We start from the raw sequence: 23,650 nt of genomic DNA on the forward strand, positions 1-23,650 counted from the left end.
GGGCTGAAGATCAGTGTAATTTAGAGGGTTTTTAATCTGTAATCTTGGGATTTCTCTCTCTCTCTCTCTCTCTGTCTGCCATTGCATCGCATAATATAATGGGCATCCCATTCCCATTTCCATTCCCAGTCGAGTGGGTACACGCCCCACGCCCGGAAGCATTCATGTTGTTGTGGTGCTGCAACTACGGGGTAAATGCAGCTACTTTTACTTTAGAGCAATCTCTTTCTCCTTCTCTCTGGAGCTGCTGCTGCTGCTGCTTGCATAAGACACAAAAACTGGCACGGGGCTGGGGCTTGGGCTGCAGCAGGCACACACAGAGGTGCATAGAGCGATGCATGGATAGATACACGCCCCAAATAAACCACTAAACCGGTGACACTCCACCTTTTTCGCTGCACCTTCATGGCACCACGCTCCGTGCCACGATCCACAGCCAGGGAGCCCCTGCGAGCCGCTAATTCAAACAAATTGCAGCATAAATGCATTATAAAAGGCAGAGGAGCAACATATCGGGCGACACAGTGTGACAGTAATAATGTCACTCGCACTCGCACTGTCAGGGGAGGGAATAGGGAGCATGGGGAATGGAGAATGGAGAATGGAGAACGGGGCAGGGTGTGTATAGGGAAATGGATATGCATTTTTGTACGTACGTATTTGTGGCATGGAGAATGCCAATGATAAATTAGCTAGCTTCAGCGGGCTTTCTTCTTCTACGCTGAGTATGTGTGGGCATGGCACAGTGGAAGAAGTGGCAGAACTCCTACAAATAATCAAATGGGATCCCTTGATCTTTGCTTCACTTTGCCCAAGCTAATTGATTTCCTTGCTCCATTTGCCCCGTTTGGTGAGCTTCGCAAATTGCTCATTTACGAGTATGTATGGCAAACACTCATCAATGGAGTGGAATGGAATGGAATGGTTAATTATCCGCAACATCCTAGCCCCATCCGAGATGCGATATGATCGGATCCAATTCGACCCACTGTGCCGCTTTGCTGGAGAGCTGCAGCCAGCAGTCGGTCGGTCGGTCGGTGGCAGTGGCAGACAGGCAAGTGTTTTGTTGTTGCTTTCTTGCAGCTCAGAGCTCTGTGGCTGCAGCTAATTTGATTAATGATAAGCCGAGCTTAACTGACGACGATTGTGATTCATTATGTGCGCACAAGCCAGCACACTTAGCACAACAGAAACAGAAACAGATACACACACAGAGAGACAGATACAGAGACAGATACAGATATAGATGGGTAGCGGGGGGATTCAATCTGGGAAAACTATCTATCGCCAAGGGGCAGTGCAGTGGCCAGTAGCCAGTTTTCATTAAATAGAAATCTCCCCCAAATCGAAGCAAAGGAAAGAAAGAACATTACTTTATGGCAAACAAAAACAGACAACAAGTGCCCCTTGTCCGTGGAAGCAACTCCTTCGCGGACAGTGGCCGGGGATTGTTGGGGCAGATGGTTGCGTAATTGAGGCTTCAATTGAATTCGTACTGCGTGGCAGGTTCTGTTCTATGCATTCGCACGGCTCGTTATCTATGAGATATAATTGGGTTCGCACTGTGCGCCGCTTTTGATTTGATTATATGCAATGAGCCATTTCCTCTGTGGCCCGCTCTAATGCATGCTTCGGAATGGAGAGCCGCAGAATGGAGAGCCGCAGAATGGAGAGCCACTGAATGGAGAACCGCTGATCGCACCCCTCCCCACCACCACCACACACTGTGGCTGTGGCTGTTGCACCTCATTTGGGTCAGAAAATCTAAGAACAGAGAGCACTTTTATGGGGCTTCATGTGGGGCTAGATGATTCGTTTATAATGTGGCAGATGTATCTGCATCTGTGGCGTGGCATGCAGCTGTGACTCATCATTCGATTTCCCTGAGGAGTGGGAAGCGAAAGACATGAACATCCATTGATATAGCCCATTTTCCTCGTCTAATGTTTGACCAACAGCAACAGCATTCTGTTAATTTTATTCAACATTTGCTCCAATCCATTCGAAGAGTGTGCGTCGTGACATTTGTATTCCAAGTTATCGAGTGTCTGTGCCAATATCTGGCTGTAGGAGAGTGTACTTTCTTTGTGTGTGTGTGTGTGTGTGATTTGAGTGTCTGGATTGCAGCCCCAACAAAAACAGCAAGTGTGTGTCAGTGTTTGGCAGCTGAAAAATATAAATGTAAAGTGGGTGGGAGAGTGCTTAGGCCATTAGGGCCTTCTTGGCCTTCTCCTTTTCGGCCTTCTCCTTCGCCTTCTGCTTCTCCTCCTCCTTGCGGGACTTTTCGCGCTCCTTGCGTGCCTTCTCGCGTTCCTTCTCGCGTTCCGCCTCCTCCTTCTTGAGCACCTTCTCCCGCTCCTTGCGCTTCTTCTCGCGCTCCTTGTCACGCTCGGCCTTGGCCTTGGCCTTCTCCTTCTCGGCCTCTTTGCGCTCCTTGGCCTTCTCGGCGAGGCGCTTCACCTCCTCCTTCTCCCACTCCGCATACGCCTCGCGCTCGGTGGCCAGCTTCTGCAGCTCAGCAGCCTCCTTGGCATCCAGGCCCCCATCCATGTCCTTGTTCATCAGCGCCGACTCGCGCACCATGGCCTCCCTGGCCAAGCGGGCACGGCGAGCGGTCTCGGCGGCCTCCACTGCATCCTGGTGACGCTGCTCGCGCGCCTCCTTCTCCTCCTGGAGGCGCTCTGCCTCGATTTCAAACTCCTCCTGCTCCTCCTCGGTGTAGGGATAGTCGGGCACACTGGCGTACATTTCCAGCGTCATGTACGACAGATATAGACTCCCGATCAACGCCAACAGGCCGCTGAGCATGAACATGTTGTACTTGGAGTTCTTCGCGGCCCACGCCTGCATGAAGTCGCCCTCGGGCATCGGCAGGTCACTGAAGACGGCGTGCATCCCGCCGCTGGGGAAGTATCCCGGTTTCGGCGGCGGCACAGGCACCGGCTTGCACTTGGGGGCCGTGCTCGGCTTGCCCGCCTTTGGTGCTGGCCCCTTCGACAGGTAACGGGTGGCGTTGAGCAGCAGCAGCTTTCCGCTGGCGGACTCTGCATAGGGTTGAGTACAGGATTGGGGATGGGTTCAAGGGGTAAGGGATTCACTTACTTCCGCGCTGGAATCGGGTGGCCGTGGTGGCCAGCAATAGTCGGTACATTTCTCCTTTTTCTCTTACGTTTGCTTCTCGTTAGTTTTCTTTGTGTGACTGCCAAAAATAAAATGTATGCTCCCTGCGAACCGAATAAAAGTCTAACTCACGGACTACTACATTCTCGCTGTCATCCTCGAATCGTTGCCCAACACTGAACCAGAACCGCTAGGGTTGCACAACACTTTGCTGTTGCTCAACCCTAACAGCAAACAGCACTTGCAATTGCACCAAGTAGCCAAAGAGTAATGCAAAACAAAATAAAGTTAAACTTTAAGGGCAGAGTGCAAGAAAAAATTTTTACAAACGAAATTTTATATTTTCTGTTGATGCTAGAACTATTTTGGAGTAGTTTTGAATGTATCCCCAACGACCAGATAGATGAAAGACTACTTGATCTGTGATTATTTCATGGAAGGAATCCTAAACCGAAACAGGAACAACTTCTGGGTAAAGGTAGCGCCCAAATTCGACCTAAAACGATCTCTGAGTCAGTCGGGCAGAGTGCATCGTTGGTTGGGTGAGTGATAACACGACAGAGATACTCATCCGACAAATGGATGCAGGTCTGCGCTTGAACAACCACTAGAAATCGTGTACAATAATTTACACAACGGTTTGCATGTACGAACACAAAAGCTCCAAAAGATAAGCCACACACCAGGAGAGCGGAGAGCGGAGAGTGGGGCCATGAAGATGATGACGATGATGGGACAGCAGAACCCACACCGCATTAGCATGTGGCAGGCAGGCAGAGTATTTCATGGAAATTTATGATGCCCCAAAGAGAACAGAACCCAAAGAGTAGCCCGAGCGAAGAGTGGAAAAGGTGTCACGTGCGGTGCCAGCCAACAACGAACTTGTCAAAAATCGGTTAGTCGAGACGAATGCATAATGCTCGTGAAGAAAAGTAGTTCGTGGATAAAGAAGTCAGAGCTAATCACAAGAAAACACACACACACACACACACAGACAGAATGCGGTCAACAAACTTGTTTTGATTCTGGTTTAACAAGTGGGTGGGAGGACTCCCACTCAGTGGGAGAGTGTGTGGGTGGATGGGTGCACTGCCAGATGGCCAATTATAGAGAAACAATATCAAATATAATTTATTCAATGCTTGAGAGACGACTTTAAGGCACTCCGCTCCTTGGCCTTGTTCCGGCAAATGCAGTAGATTGAGAGCATCCCAAAGCAGAGGTACAGGAAAGCCGTGGCAAAGCAGCGGATGGCCACAGTGAAATAGGCCGCATCGGCATCGGATTTGAATCTCTCCAGACTGTGGGACAGCAGCGTCAGGGGCAGATCGTCGACCAGCGTCAGCGAGTGCGTTAAGAAGAATATCCCCATTAGCGTCAGCTGAATCACTCCCCACACGCTGATGAACAGGCAGAAGAAGGAGCACTTTGGGCCACAAGCCATTTTCCCGTCTCGAGTTGAAATTTACGAATTTCAGTTACAGCTTTGACAGTGAAATCGAGTACTGGTGACCGCAACAGGTGCACTCTAGAGTCTAGAGTCTAGACTCGTAATGAAAATGAAATGTTTCGGCCATTCCGTTGGACTCTGGCTCTAACCTTGTGCGATTTTAACGACATTCGAGACCTCTGCTGACGGATAGTGGAAGTTCATGTGCCTCTCGCTTTCGATTTGAGTTTGTTCAACCCAGTTCGGCTCTCCGTTCTCCGCTCTCGGCTCTCGGCTCTCGGCTTCGATTTGCTGTACCATTAGATGGACAGATGACAGATGATGGATGCAATGCACACTAGAGGAGATCTTTCTATATATATCTGTCCTCGCTGTGGGAAATGTGGGACATCCGAGGCTGTGATTCACTTAAGGGCTCTGATCTCCTCTGCAAATGGCAGGGCATGAATCATGCCCTAGAAAATGGGATTTGCTGGGTAATTTAGTCATATCTAAGGTCTTGGATTAGCTAATTTTAGTAATTTAGCAATAATTAACACGACTCACCTCAAGTGGCACGAATCCAAAAAAGAAACCAGCAAAAAATAACTTGCGGTTCGGTGGATCCGTGGATGGGTGGAAGCAGAAGCAGACGCAGAAGCAAACGTAGAGGTAAAAGAATCCACCATTTACTATAGTTTTCAGTTTTTACAAGTTGGTGGAAAATCCGTTACAAACATCAAGTTGTTGTGAAAATTCGTAAGTCGTTTTCGCAGTTGCTAAACCTTTTCCACACTTTGTTTTATAGTCTTTTGCGCTTTTGTTAATTTTTTCGTTTGGTTGTTTTTATGTTTTGTGCTAGAAATGAGTGACAGATTGGAGATGAAACTTGCGGATCGACTGCGGACAACAACTGATTGCAATGATAAAGGGGAAAGCTTTCCCGGCTTGCAAATTGAGTGAAAACCTCTCTTGAGAGGGGGGGCTTTGACTCTTAAATTACCCCAAAATGGGTCTCTTCAGGAAAGTGCTGCAACTCCAGATTGAGCCGAGCTAATACGTTTACCCAATCAGAGTCGGATTTCGGTAAGTAAGTAATGGGGGTCAAGTCCATTAAGACACGACACACAACATGCACAGAGCCCATGGGCAGAGCAGACCTTGACATTAGGGCGTTTTGTATTTCGTTTCTTGGTGAACTTGGTTAACCGTTTTGTTTCGTTTCGTTTCGGATTTCCTGCCTGCTCAAATCAATCAAAGCTCCACTCAAGCCTGCGCTCAGTCGAATTACAGTTACAGTTAAATCGCAAGCAGTGTCTCCGCTCATTTATGTCTCTGCATTTCAACACACGCACACCCACACTCTTCGATTATGCCTATGTTTGTATTATACGCAAATGTAGCAGAAATATTGCACTCTTCACTGGAATTTGTTTATACAAATTTATTTTATCATTCGTCATACTTGTGTGCATAAACAATTTCTAAATTCTGATAAGGCCTTGCGCTTGACTTTTTGTTTCGCTTTCGCACTGCTTGAAACACTTGTTGAAATGCAGGGAACACGAACACTCAAAACACAAAACACAAATAAACACACAAGCACACAGAGCGCGACTTACACGAGGTGGAGCAGCGCCTATGGACTCCGCACACAAAATACGCGAGTGGGGAACTCAAACAGCTAAAGTGTACGTTCAAATGGGGAGCACGGGCTCCACAACACAACCGACTCGCACGACAAATCGTTTTGGATTGGAAGCAGAGTTTCTTTCGCGACTCTTCGGGTCATAAAAAGCTAAGAAACTCTGACGAGTTGTACCCATTGTGAATTGTGTGTCCATATTGTGAATGGGCAATTTTTGTCAGGGAAATTTTCTCATGACCGCTTCGAGCATGTTCGATGTGACGTGTTTGACGTGGAGTTGGAAGAGAGAATTTCACCTGAGAGCAACAAGTTTGCCGACTGAAGGGCATTTTAACAACGCCATATGAATACCCTGGAATTTATTCAATATAACTTCACTAGATGTTCAATAATGATCATGAATAATGTACACTTTGATTTAAACATACATATGTAGTTGCACTACGTAGCGAACAACACAGATTGCGGTGCACTTTACAGGGTACTTTCCCCTGTCGACCCATATAGGGAGTGAGACCATAATGTAATATGAACACTGGAAATTTCATAAATTATGAGTGCTCTCTCTGATTAACCCTGTTAGCGCTGCTTTCCATTCAATTTGCGTGCGAAAAGGTCACAGTTGAAAGGATGCCCAGAGCCACACCCACACAACCACAGACCCACCCACGCCCCCGAGTACGGGCAAGGTAAGCATTGTCCTTCGAGTGGATATTTATGCTGAATTTGTGTCATTTAAATGTAAGCAAAAAGGGCAAAGTTCGCCTAGAAATGTGTTAAATGTTATCTCTCGCCGGCAGCTGTGTAAGTTTTATGTCGCACCCGGCCCTCGGAGAGAGTTCAAGGACGTTCTGTGGTCCTTGCTGATGGATGTACAAGAACCAAGGAAACCAAATGGACATGGGTATTATCTACAATTCTTTCAAGCAGTCACAAAGGTGTTCCCACATCTCATATCAAATTAGCAAGTTTCTTCGGAATTTATTCCATTTATGTACGTACACACATATGTACATACATATTTACATACATATGTACATACATACATACATTTGTATGTGCATATGTATGTTGATTATGGCATTCTTTTGCTACTGTGGCCAAAACACTTTCCATAGCTGACAACCCACACCACACCTCCCGCACACCAAATTGGCCAACTAATCAAAGGCCCAGCTTTTATGGCAAATTAATCGCCGCGGCTCAAAAGCCATTTAAACAATATTAAAAGCAGATCGCTGTTCGATTCGGAATTGGTCAAATCAGCTTAGAAGTTGTTATGTTTATGGCCATATGGCCATCGGCCATCGATCGATCGATTTCGCATCGCGGTTCACGGATTTCCGCTCCCAAGCTACTAGAATTTCCAGGCCTGCCTGCTTAGGGCCTCGAGTGGCGTCTTAGAGCGGGTCATTTGATACAGAAAAGAAAGGATGGATGCCATGTATGCCATGGGATGGGATGGCTGTAGGAGTGGCGATTAGCATGTTAAACAAACGGTTCGGGCGGCTCGGTCGGTTCGGTGGGTTCTGTCGGCGGCTGCTTGAGGTCTATAATTAAGCGACATAAACTTGGGTATTAGGCGCTAAATACACAAAAATAAAGCGCTCCTTCAGAGACTGTGCGCCTGTGTCACTCCACTCCACTCCACTCCACGATTTGCATAACTGTTTGGCTGGGCCACGCACTTGGGACTTGGTCATGGGTCTGGCTGCTTGGTCTGTCTGTGGGTCTAACTATGCGTCTGGGCTGTAGCTGCGACTGTGGGTCTTGGGCTGCATTCAGAAACAGACGGACGGCAATGAAAACGGAGGCAAACACACACAAGTACAGTTTTGGGCCGTGGCACGGGCATGCACAGGCACATGCACCTGTCCACATAAGCGGCCAGCGTCAGCCACCGTTGGTTGGGCTTTCATTTGCTGCTAAGAAAGAGTAAACAGCGCGACGCTCGCCTCCTCTTACACACAGACATACCCTAACCAAATGGGAGGCTATGACCGGATTAGACATCCAGCCAGTGTGCAGCGTCTCACAATGATGGAATGATGGGAACATAAATTGAAACTGTAAGGGTATTTCCTCTGCGCCGTACCGCTTTTCGGCTTCACTGTCTTCATTCTCTTTTCGTGAAACACAAAAGAATTTCCATCAATAATGTCAATAGTACTGCCACAACAACAACAGCAACAGCAACAACAACAACAACAACAATGAGATCGCGACACTCCTTTTGGCTTTGACTTTGGCTTTGGGCTTCACTTTGGTGTTCGGTGTTCGGTCTTCGTGTTTCTCGGTCTCTCGGTCTCTCTCGGGTTCTTCTTCTGTTTTCTTTCTGCCCGCGACGTCTGCGTCCGTGCCGTGCAGCATTGGAGACGAATTATGGCCATTAAAGCTGCTTGGGGTTTTAAGTTATTAGGCAACTTGAATTTCAAACTGCACTTGACAAATGCACAGACACAGATACACACACCCAGTACTACTTTATGTAAGAACTCTTTACTTTTTTGTTAGATTTGATTGAATTTCACTTAAAGGCCTTTAACAAGTCAATCGCTCCACCAATGATTGTGCAGCGAGGGGGCGGCGCAGGCCAGCCTTGTATTTAATATTAGATTTTAAGGTCAGTGGGCGGACACACCAAAGCCAAAGGCAACCCACCCACCCATGAAACCATTCACTCAGTCATCCAGCCATCCGTCACCTGTTGACTGCCCGTCGCCATGCTCTAGGAGGGGACTTTAAACCCCGTTAAATCGCTGACAACCCCCAAACAGATTGGTCTCCATCTCCGTGTCCGTGGGCACTGCTCATACACGGTTCCCTTCAGCTTCAGTGACTTTGATCTATATTTAAGTTCGCATTATTGATTGTGGGGTGACTTATGTATGCTGTGAAGGGGAATCGATAAATGAATCTTCTGAGTTGTCTGAATCCATCCATTGCAGCTTCTAACTGTTTTCATTTCGTGCACCTAACGCGGCTTTTTACCTTTTTCTTTTGTATTATTTTTGTATGACAAAGTCTTGAAACACGCCACCTGTTGTTTGCAGACGGCAGAGAGCTAAGCTTAGCTTGCAAGCAGTGCTTCGCGCATAAAGCTCCGATGCAAGCAGTGCACGTAGAAACCGTTGAAATTCAAAGCGAGTGAAAAGCTCAAAGCAATGAGAACGAACGAGAGTAGATGATGGAGCATCATGACCGTAAGACGTTATCTAAGTGTACAATCTTATGCAAGCACCTACGCCTACCCACCCGGCGCCTGCAGCACCCGTTCAATCCACAGCCGCATCCAGTTTTCCCATTATCAAGGCAATAACCGTTTCCCAAGCGACAGCCCGAATGCAGTCATCCCATAAACAAGGCACACGACCAACCGCTCAACCGATCGACCGACTCCTGGTCTGTCAAGCGACAGCGGTGCGAGAAACGACACCACGAGACCAGGCCAATTCATGATTGGAAACTGTCATTGGGTCGTCGTCGCCTTCCATTTGGGATTGCCAAATGCAAAACGGCGGCGCGGAGCACCGAATTCCCCCGGCTCTGTGGCAACACCAGAGTGTGTGGACACGTCGGGCTCGGGGCTCTAACTTTGTCAGCCCCACATCCATATAGATTTCCATTTCCATTTCCATGTACTCTGACTGGCTGACTGGCTGATTCATTCATTAATTCAGGCAAAGCGTCATAAATGCCACGCACTTTTTATGTGCGGCTCTGTCTGCTCCTTTGCGTCGTTGATTTTGCCGTTTGTTTCTGATTTAATTAAGCAGCGTTTGTCCATTTTGCAATGCTTTTTGTCGTTGTTCTCTTTGGAATACCCTCACGGGGAGTAGTCTGGTTTCGAGCCGAAGTTTGTGGAGACATACGCAGAGGTCCTTGAACCAGTGGAGGGTTTTGTGGATTTGCCACCTGAAAGGGTATTCAATGTTGCTTCTCTCCTAGTCCCGACTTGTTACATTTCATTTGTTACCAAATGCGACAGGCAGGGGCACCGCACGTCGCCTAGAAGCTGCTGGATTTCTGTTAATTAATTGAATTGATGCAAAACAGCGCATGCGCCGCGTGGAACACGCGCACAATGCGAGAGAAGAATTCTTTGAATGCGAGGCATTGGGAAACCCAAAACCCAAACGAACGCTGCCTCCGACTGGTTAATTGGGCCCGTCATCCAAAATCCGAAACATTTTGCACTCATTTGGAGCTCATGCCGCCCGATCGCCAAATCGGGCCACCGGACTTGTCTTGGCCCGTTCGATCAGAGAGCCCCACAAAAGCGGAGCACTTTGTGTGTTAATTTGACATTAGCGCTTGCCACCCTTCTAGGCTCATGCTCAGGCTCGGGCTCAGGCTCGCTTGGAGCGAATCGAGCGAATCCAGGGCCGAGGAAACTTGTAAAGCGATTGCTGGAAAATTGCTTTCCACCTCGGCCAAATGTGGGGCAGTGTGGTACCGACTGCAGTGGAAATCTTTTATTTATAAGCCGTGGCCGAAACCGTTTCGGACGTGGACATGGAACACTTGTTTGGTTTGGCAGTTGCCGATGTCAGCGCGCCGACCATCGATCCGAGCAACAATTGTTGCTATTGACTTAATATTTGCTAATAGATTTCACATAAATCACATTCCAGTGGCATGATTTATGCACGAACTCCACTCGCAGGTGTCTCGTTCTCTTCTGGTGTCTCCATCTCTGTCTTCCCTCGTCTCTTAAGTATTTAGCTTGGGGCCTCTTGAGAGGAGGCCTCCGCTCCTCTGGCCAAAGTGCCAAAGTGTTGCAAGCCGAAATGTGAGACGGAAATTTCGGAGTTGAAACCTTTCCCTGGTCGGAGTACCTATAAATAAATACTCTATCAGGAGTTTCTCTTTGCGATAATCGAGCAATTTGTTAGGCTCTTATGAATGATCTTTCAGATGGAAACATAAATATTTTATGAAGTGAGCGCAGCATGCCACCGATTTATACCCTCGCCCACCCCCAAGGGGTTAATCATAAATGCAATAAAAAGTCTCACGAGCTGCCAGATGCTGCCGCACAGATTGTGGCAGCGGGAGAAGGGGCAACTGCAACGATTCCTAGCCATAAGTGTCCTCGACTTCGACTTGGACTGCGACTCCAACGGCGAGTGCGACTGTGTGAGGTGGCGTGGCCGCAGACATCTTTTATGGCCATCAAATATGGTCAAATGTGGCACGCTGCGGCATTCGTGGCACGATAAAGATAAATGCGAAGCCTGGGATTGTTGAATGTTCGATTTGGCAAGCGCCCATTATGCAATTTGGGGAGAATTTCAGAGCCACACCAGGCGACAGCAGCCGCCAGCCAGCAGCAGTCGGGTCGAGAATTGTTACGAGAACAATTAGACAACATTCTCCACTGGCAAATTAAGTTGTTAGTGTTGCAAGGTTGGGCTGGGTGGGGTCTGGCTTGGGGACTCACACTGATTAGATTGGGTGCCGCGACGCTGGCCATCCAAATTGGGGAGTTAATCAACGAATTCAATTAGCGGAGGCTTTCTAATTCGAAACTCCCCAGTGGAAATCCATCTCCATCTCCAGACCTGCCTTTCCTGCCACACAGCACACACAGTACACACAGTACACAGAGCAGCGAAGCCTTTGCCGGCAAGTGGTCTGCCTTGCCAGATCGTTGCGTCATCAGATCTGAGCTCCATCGTGGCACAGCCGCAGCCGCAGCAGCAGCAGCCTAAGCTGCAACAGCATCCCCTCCCGCTCCCACGAGAACTGCATTCAGGCATCGTCCACTTCAGCCTCAGGTACTTCACAAATTGGTGCTGTTGGCCCGCTTTGTTGACTGTTTTGTCTGACGCTCAGTTCAGCGTAGCTCAGATCGAAATCGAAATCGAAATCGTTTGGCCATCTAGTCGAGCCATCTGTCCGTTCTGTCCGCTGCGTCCGCTCGCCGCTCTGTCCGCCAAGAGTGCGTGGATCGAGATCGGAGCGGTTTGCACTATAAAAGTAACGCAATGCACGCAATCCATTTACAGTTGCACTTCTCCCTCGAAGCCAAGCGAATCAAAGCCAAGCAGACATGAAACTTCTGGTGAGTCGAGCAGCAGGCGCGCCAGGATCCTCAGGATACTTACAGAGATCTCTGCCTGTCCACCTGTCTCCAGATCCTTACCACCTCCCTGTTGGCTGTGGCGAGCGCCGCCCCCGGACTACTCGACTATGGGGGACTGGGACACACAGCGCCGGCCATTAGCTACGGACACGCTGCGCCCGCCATCAGCTATGCGGCTGCCGCTCCAGTCATCAAATCCTACGCCCCGGCCATCAGCTATGCAGCCCCCACCGTCGTGAAGTCGTACGCCGCTCCGGCCATCAGCTACGCGGCTCCGGCTCCGTCCTACAGCTATGCGGCCCATGCTCCGGCCATCAGCTATGCCGCTCCCACTGTGCTCAAGTCGTATGCGGCGCCCGTGGCAGTGGCTGCTCCGGTAGCTGTCAAATCCTACGCCCCGGCCACCAGCTACTCGCACTTCAGTTCGGTATGAAATTCGGACACAGCCCCCGGGGATAATCCAACTAATCTTTGCGCTGATCCACAGGTTGTTTCCCATGCCGCGCCCATCGTTAAGTCATATGCCGCTCCGGCCATCAGCTATGCCGCACCTGCCGTGGTCAAGTCGTACGCCGCTCCTGCCATCAGTTACGCCGCACCCGCTGTCGTCAAGTCATACGCTGCTCCGTCCTACAGCTATGCGGCTCCGGCTCCGTCCTACAGCTACGCGGCCCATGCTCCGGCCATCAGCTATGCCGCACCCGCTGTCGTCAAGTCTTACGCCGCACCCGCCATCAGCTATGCCGCACCCACACTCCTGAAGTCGTACGGCGGCTACGATGACGGCCACTACGGCTACCACTAAGCGGACGCGGCTCCATCGGGGGATGGGGACAGGAGGCATGGAAGCGGATGAGGTCGAGGAGCTGCAACAGCCGAGGCACGTTCTTTCTTTAACATTTAACATTTCTTTCCATCCGAAACGCATCGAACCAAACCGAACCGGACCGGACCAGACCGGATCTGTCTGCTCTCTGAATATTTCGTATTTATTTAAGGATCCATTACTACTTATCTCCCACTGCAAATAAATGAAAACCATTCGACTTTTCAAACGCCACTCGTCACAGTCATCACCCCAAAGGCAATGCACACGCCAATGAAGCTCAGGTTGTTCAGGATCTTGGCCAGATGGGGCCAGGGTTTCTCCTGAATGTCACAGTACTCGTTCGCCTGCAAGAACACAGCCCTCGTATGAGGATAAACATTCACTGACTTATAGGCACTCACATCCGCATAGCGCAGTCCCAGCACACAGCGCAGGAGGTTCGAGTTGATCAGCGTGGCGAGCAATGCGGGCGCCTTGGACCTCGGCGGGTAGCACTCCAGCCACATGATGCAGATGTGCAGCACATAGCAGTAGCAGCTGACGATCATTACGACCTTGTAGCCCGACACTAGACGAGGGTGGTGGAGAGAACCATTTTGTACTCTCTGATCATTGAGAGATGATCGACTTACTCAGGGCGGGCACATAGTGCGGTGAGGCGTGGCGCGTGATGTACATCAGAGCCCAGGAAATTATGAGGATGGCGATCAGTATGAGAGCACTGCGGCGGGTGGAGCGAAGCACAAATGACAGGACAATGAAGATCTCGCACGCTGCAAAGCAACAAGAAATTTGATTATGAAATCAACGCGGGAGAACTGTCCATACCAATCAGCGGCATATAAAAGACCGACATATAGAAGGCGCTGTTCCGTTGCAGCATAAACCCAATGGACACATCGCCTGTCATCGTCTGGAGCCTGCCCTGGTCTGAGTATCGACAGGCTGTGTCCGTGTCGTTGCCCAGATTCACCACCGATACGCCGACGATTGTCCAGCCCGATGGCGTGTTCACGTGCTCATTAGGTGCGATCGGACTGCGCTGTCGTTCGTAGTTTAAGATCAAGTTGCTCTCGCTCGGCTGTCTGAGCACGCCAAGCTCCACGTTGCACTCGATGCGCTCCTTTGGCCAGTTGCGTGCGCTGTCCACGCACCAGCTGGACAGCTCCAGGTTGCTGGCGGACAGGGTGACGTTGCCGTCCGAAAAGACACGCAGCTCGTAGGCCTTGAGCGCCTCGCCAAGCGAGTCCATGGCTCCGTTCAGAACAGTTAGCTTCGGTGTCCAGATCTGCAGGAGGGGGTGCTCAAAGGACTTCAGTTGTCCGAAATCCTCGGGATCCCAGCTCAGGCGCTTATCCTGCCAGTGCTGTATAGGGGACAGAAGGTTATTCGTTGGAACTGTCTGCAATTTCCCTGCTTACCAACATCAGATGCATTCGGGTGCTGAGCAAGGCATTGGCCTGTTCGTAGGCGATCGAGCGCGCCTGAAAGTGGAACCCAATCGTGGTCAGGTTGACCGGGACGCTCGAGTTCTCGCCCTGGAATACGAGATTCGCCAGCAGTAACTGCTCCACTGACAGCGCAGCCGTCTCCTTTGAGATTTCCTTGTCTGCAATGATGGGCAGTCAAAAGAGAAACAGGAAAAATGGAACAAGCCTTCAGGCACTCACCAAACCCATCGAAGGAGCAGTCGTAGAACCAGCGGGCCGAGTTGGTGCCAAAGGAGCTGAAGCTTATGTAGTTGATAGTCAGGGGCGAGGCGTCCATGAACTGTAGGAGGGGCTCCGTCTTGAATCCGGGTATGTAAACAAACAGCTCAGCATCTGCGGAAATATTGGGCGTGATTTAGAGGAAGTGACGCCAGCGATAAGCACTTTGGATATCGACAGAGTCGACACGAAACTCACCCTGGGTCTGCACAATCTCTATTGGCGTCGGCTCAAACACTGATAGTAAATTCCGATCTTGATTCGTGGAGACACGTCGCAGGCCCATGGCCGTACGGATGGCGGAAAACGTATTTCCGCCGGCTCCAATCACTACAACGGAGAGAGGTTAAGATATCATCATGGCCATAGCGTGTCGCAGAGAAAATACATAACGGTAACCTTGACATACCAATCTCGTACACGCGGTCATTGGGGCGCAGTCTGTTTGTCACCGAGAGCAGGATGTGCGCGTCCATGCTGGTGAGCACATAGAACTTCAGGTGGAGACGCTCCTTGCCCTTGATCTGGTTGTTGTCCAGCGTGTGCACCATGAAGAAGTCCCGGTAGGCATAGCCCGCCTCCCTAATCGTATAGCTCGCGCACGAATCCAGCTGGGCAAAGCTTATGTTATATCGGCCGGCTGCCGTGTGGGCGGGCAGTGCCAGGCACAGGCAGAGAACCAGAGCAGAGTTGATAAGCCACGGAATATAATTCATTTTTCTTGCTTTTGCTGTTGCTTCCCTTCCGTCCGATTCGGCGGCGGTGCGATTTCGTTATGCATTCAAATTCCGAATCGACGGCGAAATCGACTTACAAATCCCTCCAAACCAAAACTGGCAATCGCATTGTCTATCGCCGTTGAAGCCGTCGCTAAGTGTGACCGAATCTATTTATTGGCATATTTCTTAACATTGTAAAGGGTCAGGCGGCATACTTTATCGATAAGTCCACGGTCACACCAACACTTGCCCAATTATTTGCTTAAAAATTATTCGCTTGTTTTTGTACATTTTGTTGGTTTTGGGCATTAAAATTGGGTGATTAGCTCAAAAGAGAAGCTCCCGCAGCTGCTGCCAACATTGGCCATGGCAGATGACACACAGGATGCCAAGGCGCAGAAACTGGCTGCAGCCAGAAAGAAGGTAGGGAGAAATATTTCTAGGCGCTTGTGACGTGGACAACGTTAAGGTTTCGTATTGATTTTGTTTTAAAACAATATTGCCACAGCTGAAGGAGTATCAGCAGCGCAACAACAACCAAGCCGGAGGCGAGGAGCATTTACCCATAAGCACACACTCCTCCACCGTCAGCATCGCCAGCAACTTGTCCGAGCGCTCCGACAGCGAGGTGATTTTGAATGAAAATGGGGCAGGTGCCAACACTCTGCATGTCCAGCAACAATCGGAGGAGGAGGCTACGTCCCTGGCAGCCCAACCCGCCCCCACAGCAGCTGCGTTCTTCACCCAGCCGGAACCGGACGCGCCTATATTCGCCCAGAATGGAGCCTCCAATGAGTCCTCCAATCTGCAGGCCATCCAGGTCATTATTGCGGAGAAGGCCCAGCTGAACGCTGAGCTGACCAGAGCCCGTCTCGGCTGCCGCGAGCGGGAGCTGGAACTGGAGGAGGTTCGCACCGAGCACGGCCAGACCAGACAGCGCCTCGAGCAGCTGCAGCAGCACTGTCAGGGGCAGCAGGCGGGTGTGGAAATGCAGCGCCAGCACAATGCACAGCTGCAGCACCAGCTGGCCCAATCGCAAGCACAAATCGAGGACCAGCAGTCGCATCTGCTCGAAATGGAAGCACAGCTGAAGCAGCTGAACCTCCGCCAAGATGAACTGCAGCGACAGCTTGCCGAGAAGTCGAACGAACTGGAGATGGCACAGCTGAAGCTGCGCCAGCTCTCCGACGAGTCGAACATCAATGCCGACAACCGCGTGGAGTCCCTCACCCAGACGCAGTACATGTACGAACAGCAGATCAGAGACCTGCAGGCCATGGTGGGACAGTTGACGCAAGACAAGGAGCAGGCCTCCAGCCAGTACCAGAACTATGTCCAGCACCAGTCCAGCGAGATAGCCAAACTCAACGAGAAGAACTCTGAGCTGACGGAGGAGTTGCTCCAGCTCAGGGAACGCGAGCGCCAGCTGGTGGAGCACGTGAGTGGTCTGGAGCGCGACATACAGAAGAATCTGAGCCTGCAAGCGCAGTTCAAGGAGGCCAGCCAGCCCCAGGCGCCTGCACAGCCCCAAATCGATCAGGTAACCAAAGCACTTACAAGGTTTTGCAATCATTTATGACCTCATTTCTCTGCAGACTGCTCTGACAGCAGAGCTGGCTGCCCTCAAAGAGCGCCTCAGTGACTTTGACTTTGAGCGACACGAGTTCCAGTTGAAGATCAAGTCCCAGGATGACCAGCTGCAGGGGAAGGAGGCGGCTATCGCTGAGCTGGAGCAGCAGTTGGATCGGCTGCAGGCCGAGCAGCCGGATCAGACCAAACTTCTGGCCACTATGGAGTCGGACAAGGTAGCCGCCTCGCGAGCCCTCAGCCAGAATGTGGAGATGAAGCAACAGCTGGACGAGCTGGAGCAAAAGTTTGTCCAGCTAACAAACGACAAGGCTGAGCTGGTCATCCGCCTGGACGCTGAGGAGTTTGCCAATCGGGAGATTCGACACAATTTCGACAGCATGGAGCAGAAGCTGCTGGCCAACGAGGAGCGCTTCAAGTTCAAGGACGAAGAGATGATTCGCCTCTCGCACGAGAACGTGGAACTCCAACGCCAGCAGCTGATGCTGAAGCAGCAACTGGATCGCCTGCAGCACTATGAGGTGGGTTGAGAATGGCACATTTTGTCCCTGATCTTGTTGTCATCTTAACAAGGTTTATTTCGCAGGTCAATGCCTACCACAGCCAGTCGAGTAAGCCAGTCGGTGATGAAACTGGAGAAGCAGAAGACAGCGAAACCAAGGAGCACCATGCTCATGATCATGATCATCCCGATCACCATTCACATGATCATTCGCACGCCCACCACGATGATCCACATGATCATTCAGATGGCCATTCACATGGACATTCACATGAACATCCGCATGGCAGTTCACACGACCATCATCAGGAGCAGTTGTCACCCGGCTCTCTGCCCACGGCCGAGGCTGTGGAGAGGCTGCAGGCGCGTTTCACCACACTGATTAGCCAAGTGGCCGATCTGACTGAGGAGAAGCACAGCCTGGAGCATCTGGTGCTGCAGCTGCAGGGGGAGACTGAGACGATTGGCGAGTACATTGCCCTGTACCAGACGCAGCGACGGATGCTGAAGCAGCGCGAGTACGAGAAGGCTACTCAGATGAGTCTGCTGCAGGCCGAGCGCGAGCAGCTGAGGGAGAAGATTGAGGCGCTCAACAAGCTGGTGGCCAGCCTGGGCGTGGAGTTGCCCGCCGACCAAGTCCAAGGGCAACCGCAGGCAGCAACACTGCAGCACTTGCCGAGCGAACAGGCGGTTCCTCGGACACAGACTGCCTTCCATGAAGACAGCAATGGGGAAAACTCGCAGCAGATTCTGAACAAGATTCAAAACATCATCAGTGAGATCAAGGAGAACACCGAGCAGCCAACGACTGCCCTCTCCGGCCATCCTGTGGATCACCTCAACTGCTGTCTGGGCAAATTCGAGGTGGTCTGATGTGGAGGCTGCTCTCAAAGTGCAATTACTGTCGGCCTACGTAAACCAATCTACTTTATAAATATATACTATCCTATGCTATATTATCGTATTTAAATGTCCATCCTGTCCCAATCCGTTTTGTACATGAGTTTCCGAATAAATCAAGCTTTGATGGGGAACCAACCACAAAGCATTCCTCTATACAAACACTCGAACAAAATCCACATCTAAGCGGGACTTCGCATTACGATTTAACAATATAATTTACTAAGATAATGAACATGCAAATTTTAGAAACAGGAATACATTTATGAACTTGACTTTTTTGACATGGAATCGTTGCGCATTTTCCTATTTACTCTTGGCTCCTTCAGCGATGTAGGACGACATTGGCGACTCGGGCGCCCACTGGCGCTGCAGCTGGACTGGTCACCTTGGAGAATCTCGTGGCTCGCACTGAGCGTTTCCTGGCTGGTTTGAAGTCTTGTCCTAATCCTGGATCCACTGACCGTCTCCTCTTGTGGGTCCTTATGGGGTTCTGGCGTGGCTCTACCCTTTTTCTTTGCGACAGCGACCGGGGAAGAATGCGGAGTGCTGGTGCTGCCGGACGTACTGATAATGCCATTGAATTGACTCTGGCGTGGCGAGACAACGGACGTGTGCATGTGCATGGGCATGGGCATCGGTGAAAGTAGCTGCTGCCGCTGCTGCTGTATGCTCATCTCCTGACTGCTGTCATCAGCGTGGCAGGAAATGGTCAAGGTGGGTGGTTCTGGCTTCCCCCCTATCTGAGCGTCCCTCTCCTTGGGCACATTTTCGCTAAGCTCGCGTAGGACTTGGCCCCGCGCGGCTCTAGTGCGGATTGGGGTATCCCTTATATCACAAATCTCCATCGACGGAAAGCTGTAGTTGGAGGAGCTATCCGAGGCGACCTCGTAGTCCGTTTCCTCTATGGTAAAGCAGAGGCTGGCCCGTACCTCGTCGGCGACGCAGGGAGAGTCCACGGCGACGACACAGGGAGAGTCCTCGTCGACGACACAGGGAGAGTCCTCGTCGACGACACATGGAGAGTCCTCGTCGACGACCCAGGGAGTGTCCTCGCCGACGACACAGGGAGAGTCCTCGTCGACGACCCAGGGAGTGTCCTCGTCGACGACACAGGGAGAGTCCTCGTCGACGACACAAAGAGTGTCCTCGTCGGTGTCGTCCAAGGCCGAGGCCATTTCCGCGATGCGTCTTGGAGGTGGCGTCACTGCGCTATAGATGTGCTATAAGTAAATTTCTTTTTAGTCTTAGTCCGCAAGGGGAATGACTTTCTGTCTAATTACCTGTGCCTGGGTCTGTGTCGCCTCTGGGGATGTGGTTGCCACATTCACATCTGTGGCGTCTTCTGCTATGACACCGCTGCTACTGCCACGGAGTGTGCTGCTGATGCTGCTGCTGTTGCTGCGGCGACTGCTGGGTGAACAAGTCCTAGTAGGTCTGGTCATGTCACTGAAGCGACGCATTTCATTACAAACTTCCTTAATGCTAGACCGTCGATGGGCAGTTGGCGATTTGAGCTCTTCCTGTCGCGTTTGATTGACGCTTGCAGGGCTGTCCTCCCCCAGGTCCAGGTCCTTCATCAAGGCACTGAGGGCGCACTTCAGCTGACGCTTTTTGAGGTCCATTGCCAGTACGCGGTACTCCCGCTCATCCAAGAGCTCCGTTTGCAGGCTGACGACCAGCTTTTTGTAATCCGCCAACTCCACCCGCAGCTTCTGTACATGGCCCATCAGTTCGGCATTTAATAACTTGTACTGCAGCTCTACATTTTTAGTGCTCATTTTAATCACTTTTATATATTTTTCAAACAGACGCGACGCTAGTGCGGCAAAACCATTGATAGAGCCATTTTTAACATCGTCGACTGTCAAATTTGAGACTTATCGATAGTTGTTTTGAACATCGATACATCTTTTCAGAAAAAGAATAGGATTTCCAAGTCTGGAAAATCAATGAAGCGCACTTGAACAGGATGTGGAGAATGTATCTCGATGGTTTTTCAGCCCAACGCGACTCTCAAAATGGTTGTTGTTGCAGGCTAGTTCATCAGTGTGGCCGACCCTCAGGAATTCAATCGAAATTCATCGATGGACCGGTAGGAGGAAGTCACAGCGAAGCGCGTTTATATTTTCCACAGTCCATCCCTAGCAGCCAACTTGCAGCACGTAAATTTTGTTGTTTTCTCGAAAACCATAGACTCGCAGATTATAAGAAATGTTGCAACGTTAGCCCTCACAGAGTGAATAATCATTGCGAGATGTGCTAAAAAACGAGTGGACAGAAACGAAGTAATAATACAAATCTAGGGGCTGATTGCTCTGAGTGCGGCTGTGTGCGTGATGTGAGTGAGAGTTCTGGTGTAGTGTGCGTGTGTTTGTGTAAAACCACACAAAATTAGTAAAATTTGTTGTTATTTTTAGTTAATTTCGGCCTTTTTTTATACTACGCTATTGCACCTTTCGCGATTATCCGTTTGCACGAAAACATACTTAAAATTCCTGCGTGAGAGAGAAGCCCGCGCCTTCTGTGAACTGTTTTGGAACCTGCCTGTATTCTCCATTTCCCTTCCCTCTTTATCCATTAGTATTAACTAATCACGGACAATTAGCCGAAACGACAAAACAGCAATTAAAGGAAATAAATAATTAATCGGGCGAGAACTTCACTCAAAAGCAGCCACAACTCAATCCCGAAACCCGCTTCAAGGTAAGTTTGTTTGTAACCCGTTCTTTGCACACATTCACACACTCCCATGAGTGTACATACACGTGTACATACACTAGTGTGCAGAGGAGTTGCATTTGCAAATTGGAGAGTTATTGATAAAGCTTATCTACGCTACGCTATGAGATATCATAAATTATGGAGTGCTGGCCAGAGGTAACAAGGGGATTGGGTTCCTTATCTTGCAGCCCTCTAACCAAATAGCACCTAGTCAAATGTAGGCACCTATTTTTTACTGCCAGTTGTAGTTGTCCGTTAGAATTCGCCGAGTACAGAAGGACATGGAAAACGTTTTTACACTTTCCAAACGTAAGGGTGCAACAAACTTTAGCTTCTTTGATTTTCTTTTATCACGGACTGCACTTCACCTGTTTGTTGGCTGTCGGACGCTTCTTTTTAATCATATTAAGCAAAACGCCAGGCACGCGACGCATGACGAAAGCGGCGGCGTCTGCAACCAGAACCAGGCATACCCATGCCCTCCACACCCCATCCACAAGCAGCCCCATTACTGACCTACAAAGAGTACATTGCACGCAGTCAGCTCTGCCGCGAAAACTATGCACAGTCAAGGGTGGGTTTTTACATTTTTCCAGAGTTGCGAATCGGATTTGTCAAGAAAACGCTCAATTTGATGATAACTGAAAGGTTTAAGGGAGGGGCTACCAGAGGCACTCCCACAGAGATGGGAAAGGCATGGAGTCCTTTTCCCCCCTGTCGAATGCTCTTTCCGGCTGGATAATAATTGTATGCACAAATTGCAGGAAAGAGTTTCGAAAGGCCCCACAAGCCCGAGCACTGACACCAGCCTCCCCCGTCACTCAGACGAGAGTTCAATGTCATTGGCGTGGGGTAGGGCAGGACAGGAGACTGCAGGTCTATTGTTGAGCCCATTATCCCCTGCTGCTCACACATACACACACATAGACAGCACGGCTAGAGCATAAAAAGCGGCATACATACAAATCGACTGCTGCTGTTGGAATGACACATGAATAGATCGTGGGGTAGGGGACGGCCGAGAGTACCGCCTGACCGAGAGAGCACTTGTCTGCCTTGCGGGCGGCCATTTGTCAGCAAATTGTGGTTGTGCCGTGCATGTTTTGTGTACTGCATCACTCATTCCCCCATAGTGAAGTTTGATTGGCACGTATGTCGCTGAAACGGTTATACTCGAATATTTTCTCTTGTTGATTCTCTGATTTATGCGGGACACTTCCTTGTGCAACCTGGAAGTGAATCGTAAAAGTACAGTGGAGACCCGGCCGCAAGGGACAGAAAGAGTCGTGTCCTCACTTAAGCTGAAATTCCTTAATGCTGAGAGAGCGTTCGGCCTTTCGCTTCCTCAACGTGACTCGGAGCATGTGGGGGGTATTGATGACTCACTCTCGGCTTGTGTTTGAGTTGGTTTACATCATTATTGTTGTTGTCACATGCGTATGTGTGTATGAGTGAGTGTATGCAAAGTGCCGAACCCAACACCGTTGTTGTCATTGAGTAGTGTTGTTGTCTCGGCTTCACTTTGCTTTGGCTCTCCTCTCCCCACTTCATCATGTGTTTGCGTTAGTTATTTAAGCATTGTGCGACGGGCCTGAAAACCGCATTTTAATAAACCTCATCACCAGCAGCAGCAGTAGTAACAAAAACAACAACTAAATACTGAAACAAGTGCAACAATGCAATTTTCATCTGACTTTGTGTTTTGATATACCCTTGCAAACGGTACTACGATAGGAGAAAGTTGCAAAGTAAAGGGAAAAACCGCAGCAAACAAAAGAAACGATCAATCTGAAAGAGTATCAAATGCTTCGTCGTCCAAAAGTAGCTTTTCTCATATTACGACTTATGCCATCACACTCAACCCAAGAGGGGGGCTCGCTGAAGAGCTGCGGCAGGTAAATACAGATAAAGAGAGGGACGATGAATGAGTAGCAGCAGAGGACGGCCAGAGAACCATTACAAAATGCATGCAAAATTATGCCCAGAGAAACGCTTAGATCAGAAGTAATTCAAAACGCAGCGTTTAGAAATATTTATGTGTCACATTCCATATATGCATGTACATACATACATATCTACATATGTATGTATGTATGCATGTGTGGGATGTACTTTGAACTGCAAGCGAACCAAGGTTACCGGAAGGTTGATGCTCTATGAGTCCGACTCAGACGTCTCTACTTCGAAATAGCCTATGTCAGTAATATGAAATGCATTCTTCTCCACCTGAATTCTGAATCACTTGCAGATTTATTTTCGCTGCGTTCCCATTGTTCTCCGCTCTTTTCAAATACTTTGTTCAACAAAGTGTATTTATCTACGTCAAGCTGCCCTCTGCTGTATACGCGATCTTTCACATAATGGTAAACAAAATCTCTAAAAATATTTGGCATAA

At 49.8% G+C, this 23,650-nt stretch overlaps 7 protein-coding genes across 9 annotated transcripts in view; 2 read left to right on the forward strand and 5 right to left on the reverse strand.

The window, feature by feature from the left end:
* The window catches only part of LOC117890010, a 39,341-nt gene extending 33,018 nt beyond the window's left edge, over positions 1 to 6,323 (reverse strand). The window contains exons 1-2 of the mRNA XM_034794609.1: positions 6,172 to 6,323; positions 5,117 to 5,407 (exon numbers count right to left, since the gene is read on the reverse strand). The gene's annotated coding sequence lies outside the window, so the exon portion shown is untranslated. The remainder of the gene's footprint in view (positions 1 to 5,116; positions 5,408 to 6,171) is intronic.
* LOC117890012 (stress response protein nst1) lies at positions 1,940 to 3,360 on the reverse strand. The gene is made up of 2 exons (XM_034794611.1): positions 3,103 to 3,360; positions 1,940 to 3,044 (listed from the first exon to the last, which is right to left on the reverse strand). Exons 1-2 carry the CDS (start codon positions 3,149 to 3,151, stop codon positions 2,203 to 2,205), a joined length of 891 nt encoding a protein of 296 aa, XP_034650502.1. The 5' UTR covers positions 3,152 to 3,360; the 3' UTR covers positions 1,940 to 2,202.
* Positions 4,141 to 4,620, reverse strand: LOC117890014 (ribonuclease kappa). The gene has a single exon (XM_034794613.1). The coding sequence runs from the start codon at positions 4,562 to 4,564 to the stop codon at positions 4,256 to 4,258; it is 309 nt and encodes a 102-aa protein (XP_034650504.1). The 5' UTR covers positions 4,565 to 4,620; the 3' UTR covers positions 4,141 to 4,255.
* A 5,833-nt stretch (positions 6,324 to 12,156) lies between the features above and the next one.
* Positions 12,157 to 13,193, forward strand: LOC117891992 (cuticle protein 16.5). Of its 3 annotated transcripts, XM_034797871.1 has the most exons (4): positions 12,157 to 12,264; positions 12,338 to 12,712; positions 12,773 to 12,859; positions 12,962 to 13,175. In XM_034797871.1, the coding sequence occupies exons 1-4, from the start codon at positions 12,253 to 12,255 to the stop codon at positions 13,088 to 13,090; spliced, it is 603 nt and encodes a 200-aa protein (XP_034653762.1). In that variant the 5' UTR covers positions 12,157 to 12,252; the 3' UTR covers positions 13,091 to 13,175. The 3 variants fall into 3 exon arrangements, with proteins under 3 accessions (XP_034653762.1, XP_034653763.1, XP_034653761.1); XM_034797872.1 differs by having other exon boundaries at positions 12,338 to 12,614; positions 12,810 to 13,193; XM_034797870.1 differs by having other exon boundaries at positions 12,773 to 13,179.
* A 60-nt stretch (positions 13,194 to 13,253) lies between these two features.
* LOC117891988 (neuronal acetylcholine receptor subunit non-alpha-3) lies at positions 13,254 to 15,623 on the reverse strand. The gene is made up of 8 exons (XM_034797865.1): positions 15,233 to 15,623; positions 15,022 to 15,153; positions 14,785 to 14,937; positions 14,536 to 14,723; positions 13,943 to 14,480; positions 13,747 to 13,887; positions 13,516 to 13,682; positions 13,254 to 13,458 (listed from the first exon to the last, which is right to left on the reverse strand). The coding sequence occupies exons 1-8, from the start codon at positions 15,537 to 15,539 to the stop codon at positions 13,336 to 13,338; spliced, it is 1,749 nt and encodes a 582-aa protein (XP_034653756.1). The 5' UTR covers positions 15,540 to 15,623; the 3' UTR covers positions 13,254 to 13,335.
* A 150-nt stretch (positions 15,624 to 15,773) lies between these two features.
* LOC117891986 (golgin subfamily A member 2) lies at positions 15,774 to 18,687 on the forward strand. The gene is made up of 4 exons (XM_034797863.1): positions 15,774 to 15,965; positions 16,051 to 17,082; positions 17,138 to 17,650; positions 17,716 to 18,687. The coding sequence occupies exons 1-4, from the start codon at positions 15,909 to 15,911 to the stop codon at positions 18,502 to 18,504; spliced, it is 2,391 nt and encodes a 796-aa protein (XP_034653754.1). The 5' UTR covers positions 15,774 to 15,908; the 3' UTR covers positions 18,505 to 18,687.
* A 37-nt stretch (positions 18,688 to 18,724) lies between these two features.
* On the reverse strand, positions 18,725 to 20,414 carry LOC117891989 (shugoshin). Its single transcript, XM_034797866.1, has 2 exons — positions 19,815 to 20,414; positions 18,725 to 19,754 (listed from the first exon to the last, which is right to left on the reverse strand). The coding sequence occupies exons 1-2, from the start codon at positions 20,310 to 20,312 to the stop codon at positions 18,795 to 18,797; spliced, it is 1,458 nt and encodes a 485-aa protein (XP_034653757.1). The 5' UTR covers positions 20,313 to 20,414; the 3' UTR covers positions 18,725 to 18,794.
* Positions 20,415 to 23,650: the final 3,236 nt, after the last annotated feature.

This window comes from Drosophila subobscura, chromosome E (genome assembly GCF_008121235.1).
Source record: "Drosophila subobscura isolate 14011-0131.10 chromosome E, UCBerk_Dsub_1.0, whole genome shotgun sequence".
NCBI classification, from domain to species: Eukaryota; Metazoa; Arthropoda; class Insecta; order Diptera; family Drosophilidae; genus Drosophila; species Drosophila subobscura.

Bases quoted from the DNA above. Each gene is read 5' to 3' on its own strand.
- LOC117890012 (XM_034794611.1), bottom strand. From the start codon at position 3,151: ATGTACCGACTATTGCTGGCCACCACGGCCACCCGATTCCAGCGCGGA. The intron at 3,045-3,102 runs GTAAGTGAATCC...AACCCTATGCAG, and splicing joins CACCCGATTCCAGCGCGGAA to AGTCCGCCAGCGGAAAGCTG.
- LOC117890014 (XM_034794613.1), bottom strand. From the start codon at position 4,564: ATGGCTTGTGGCCCAAAGTGCTCCTTCTTCTGCCTGTTCATCAGCGTG.
- LOC117891992 (XM_034797870.1), top strand. The intron at 12,713-12,772 runs GTATGAAATTCG...GCTGATCCACAG, and splicing joins GCTACTCGCACTTCAGTTCG to GTTGTTTCCCATGCCGCGCC.
- LOC117891988 (XM_034797865.1), bottom strand. From the start codon at position 15,539: ATGAATTATATTCCGTGGCTTATCAACTCTGCTCTGGTTCTCTGCCTG. The intron at 14,724-14,784 runs GTGAGTGCCTGA...CCATCATTGCAG, and splicing joins CTGCTCCTTCGATGGGTTTG to ACAAGGAAATCTCAAAGGAG. The intron at 14,481-14,535 runs GTAAGCAGGGAA...TCCCCTATACAG, and splicing joins CCCGAATGCATCTGATGTTG to CACTGGCAGGATAAGCGCCT.
- LOC117891986 (XM_034797863.1), top strand. From the start codon at position 15,909: ATGGCAGATGACACACAGGATGCCAAGGCGCAGAAACTGGCTGCAGCC. The intron at 17,083-17,137 runs GTAACCAAAGCA...ATTTCTCTGCAG, and splicing joins CACAGCCCCAAATCGATCAG to ACTGCTCTGACAGCAGAGCT. The intron at 17,651-17,715 runs GTGGGTTGAGAA...TTTATTTCGCAG, and splicing joins ATCGCCTGCAGCACTATGAG to GTCAATGCCTACCACAGCCA.
- LOC117891989 (XM_034797866.1), bottom strand. From the start codon at position 20,312: ATGAGCACTAAAAATGTAGAGCTGCAGTACAAGTTATTAAATGCCGAA. The intron at 19,755-19,814 runs GTAATTAGACAG...ATTTACTTATAG, and splicing joins CGACACAGACCCAGGCACAG to CACATCTATAGCGCAGTGAC.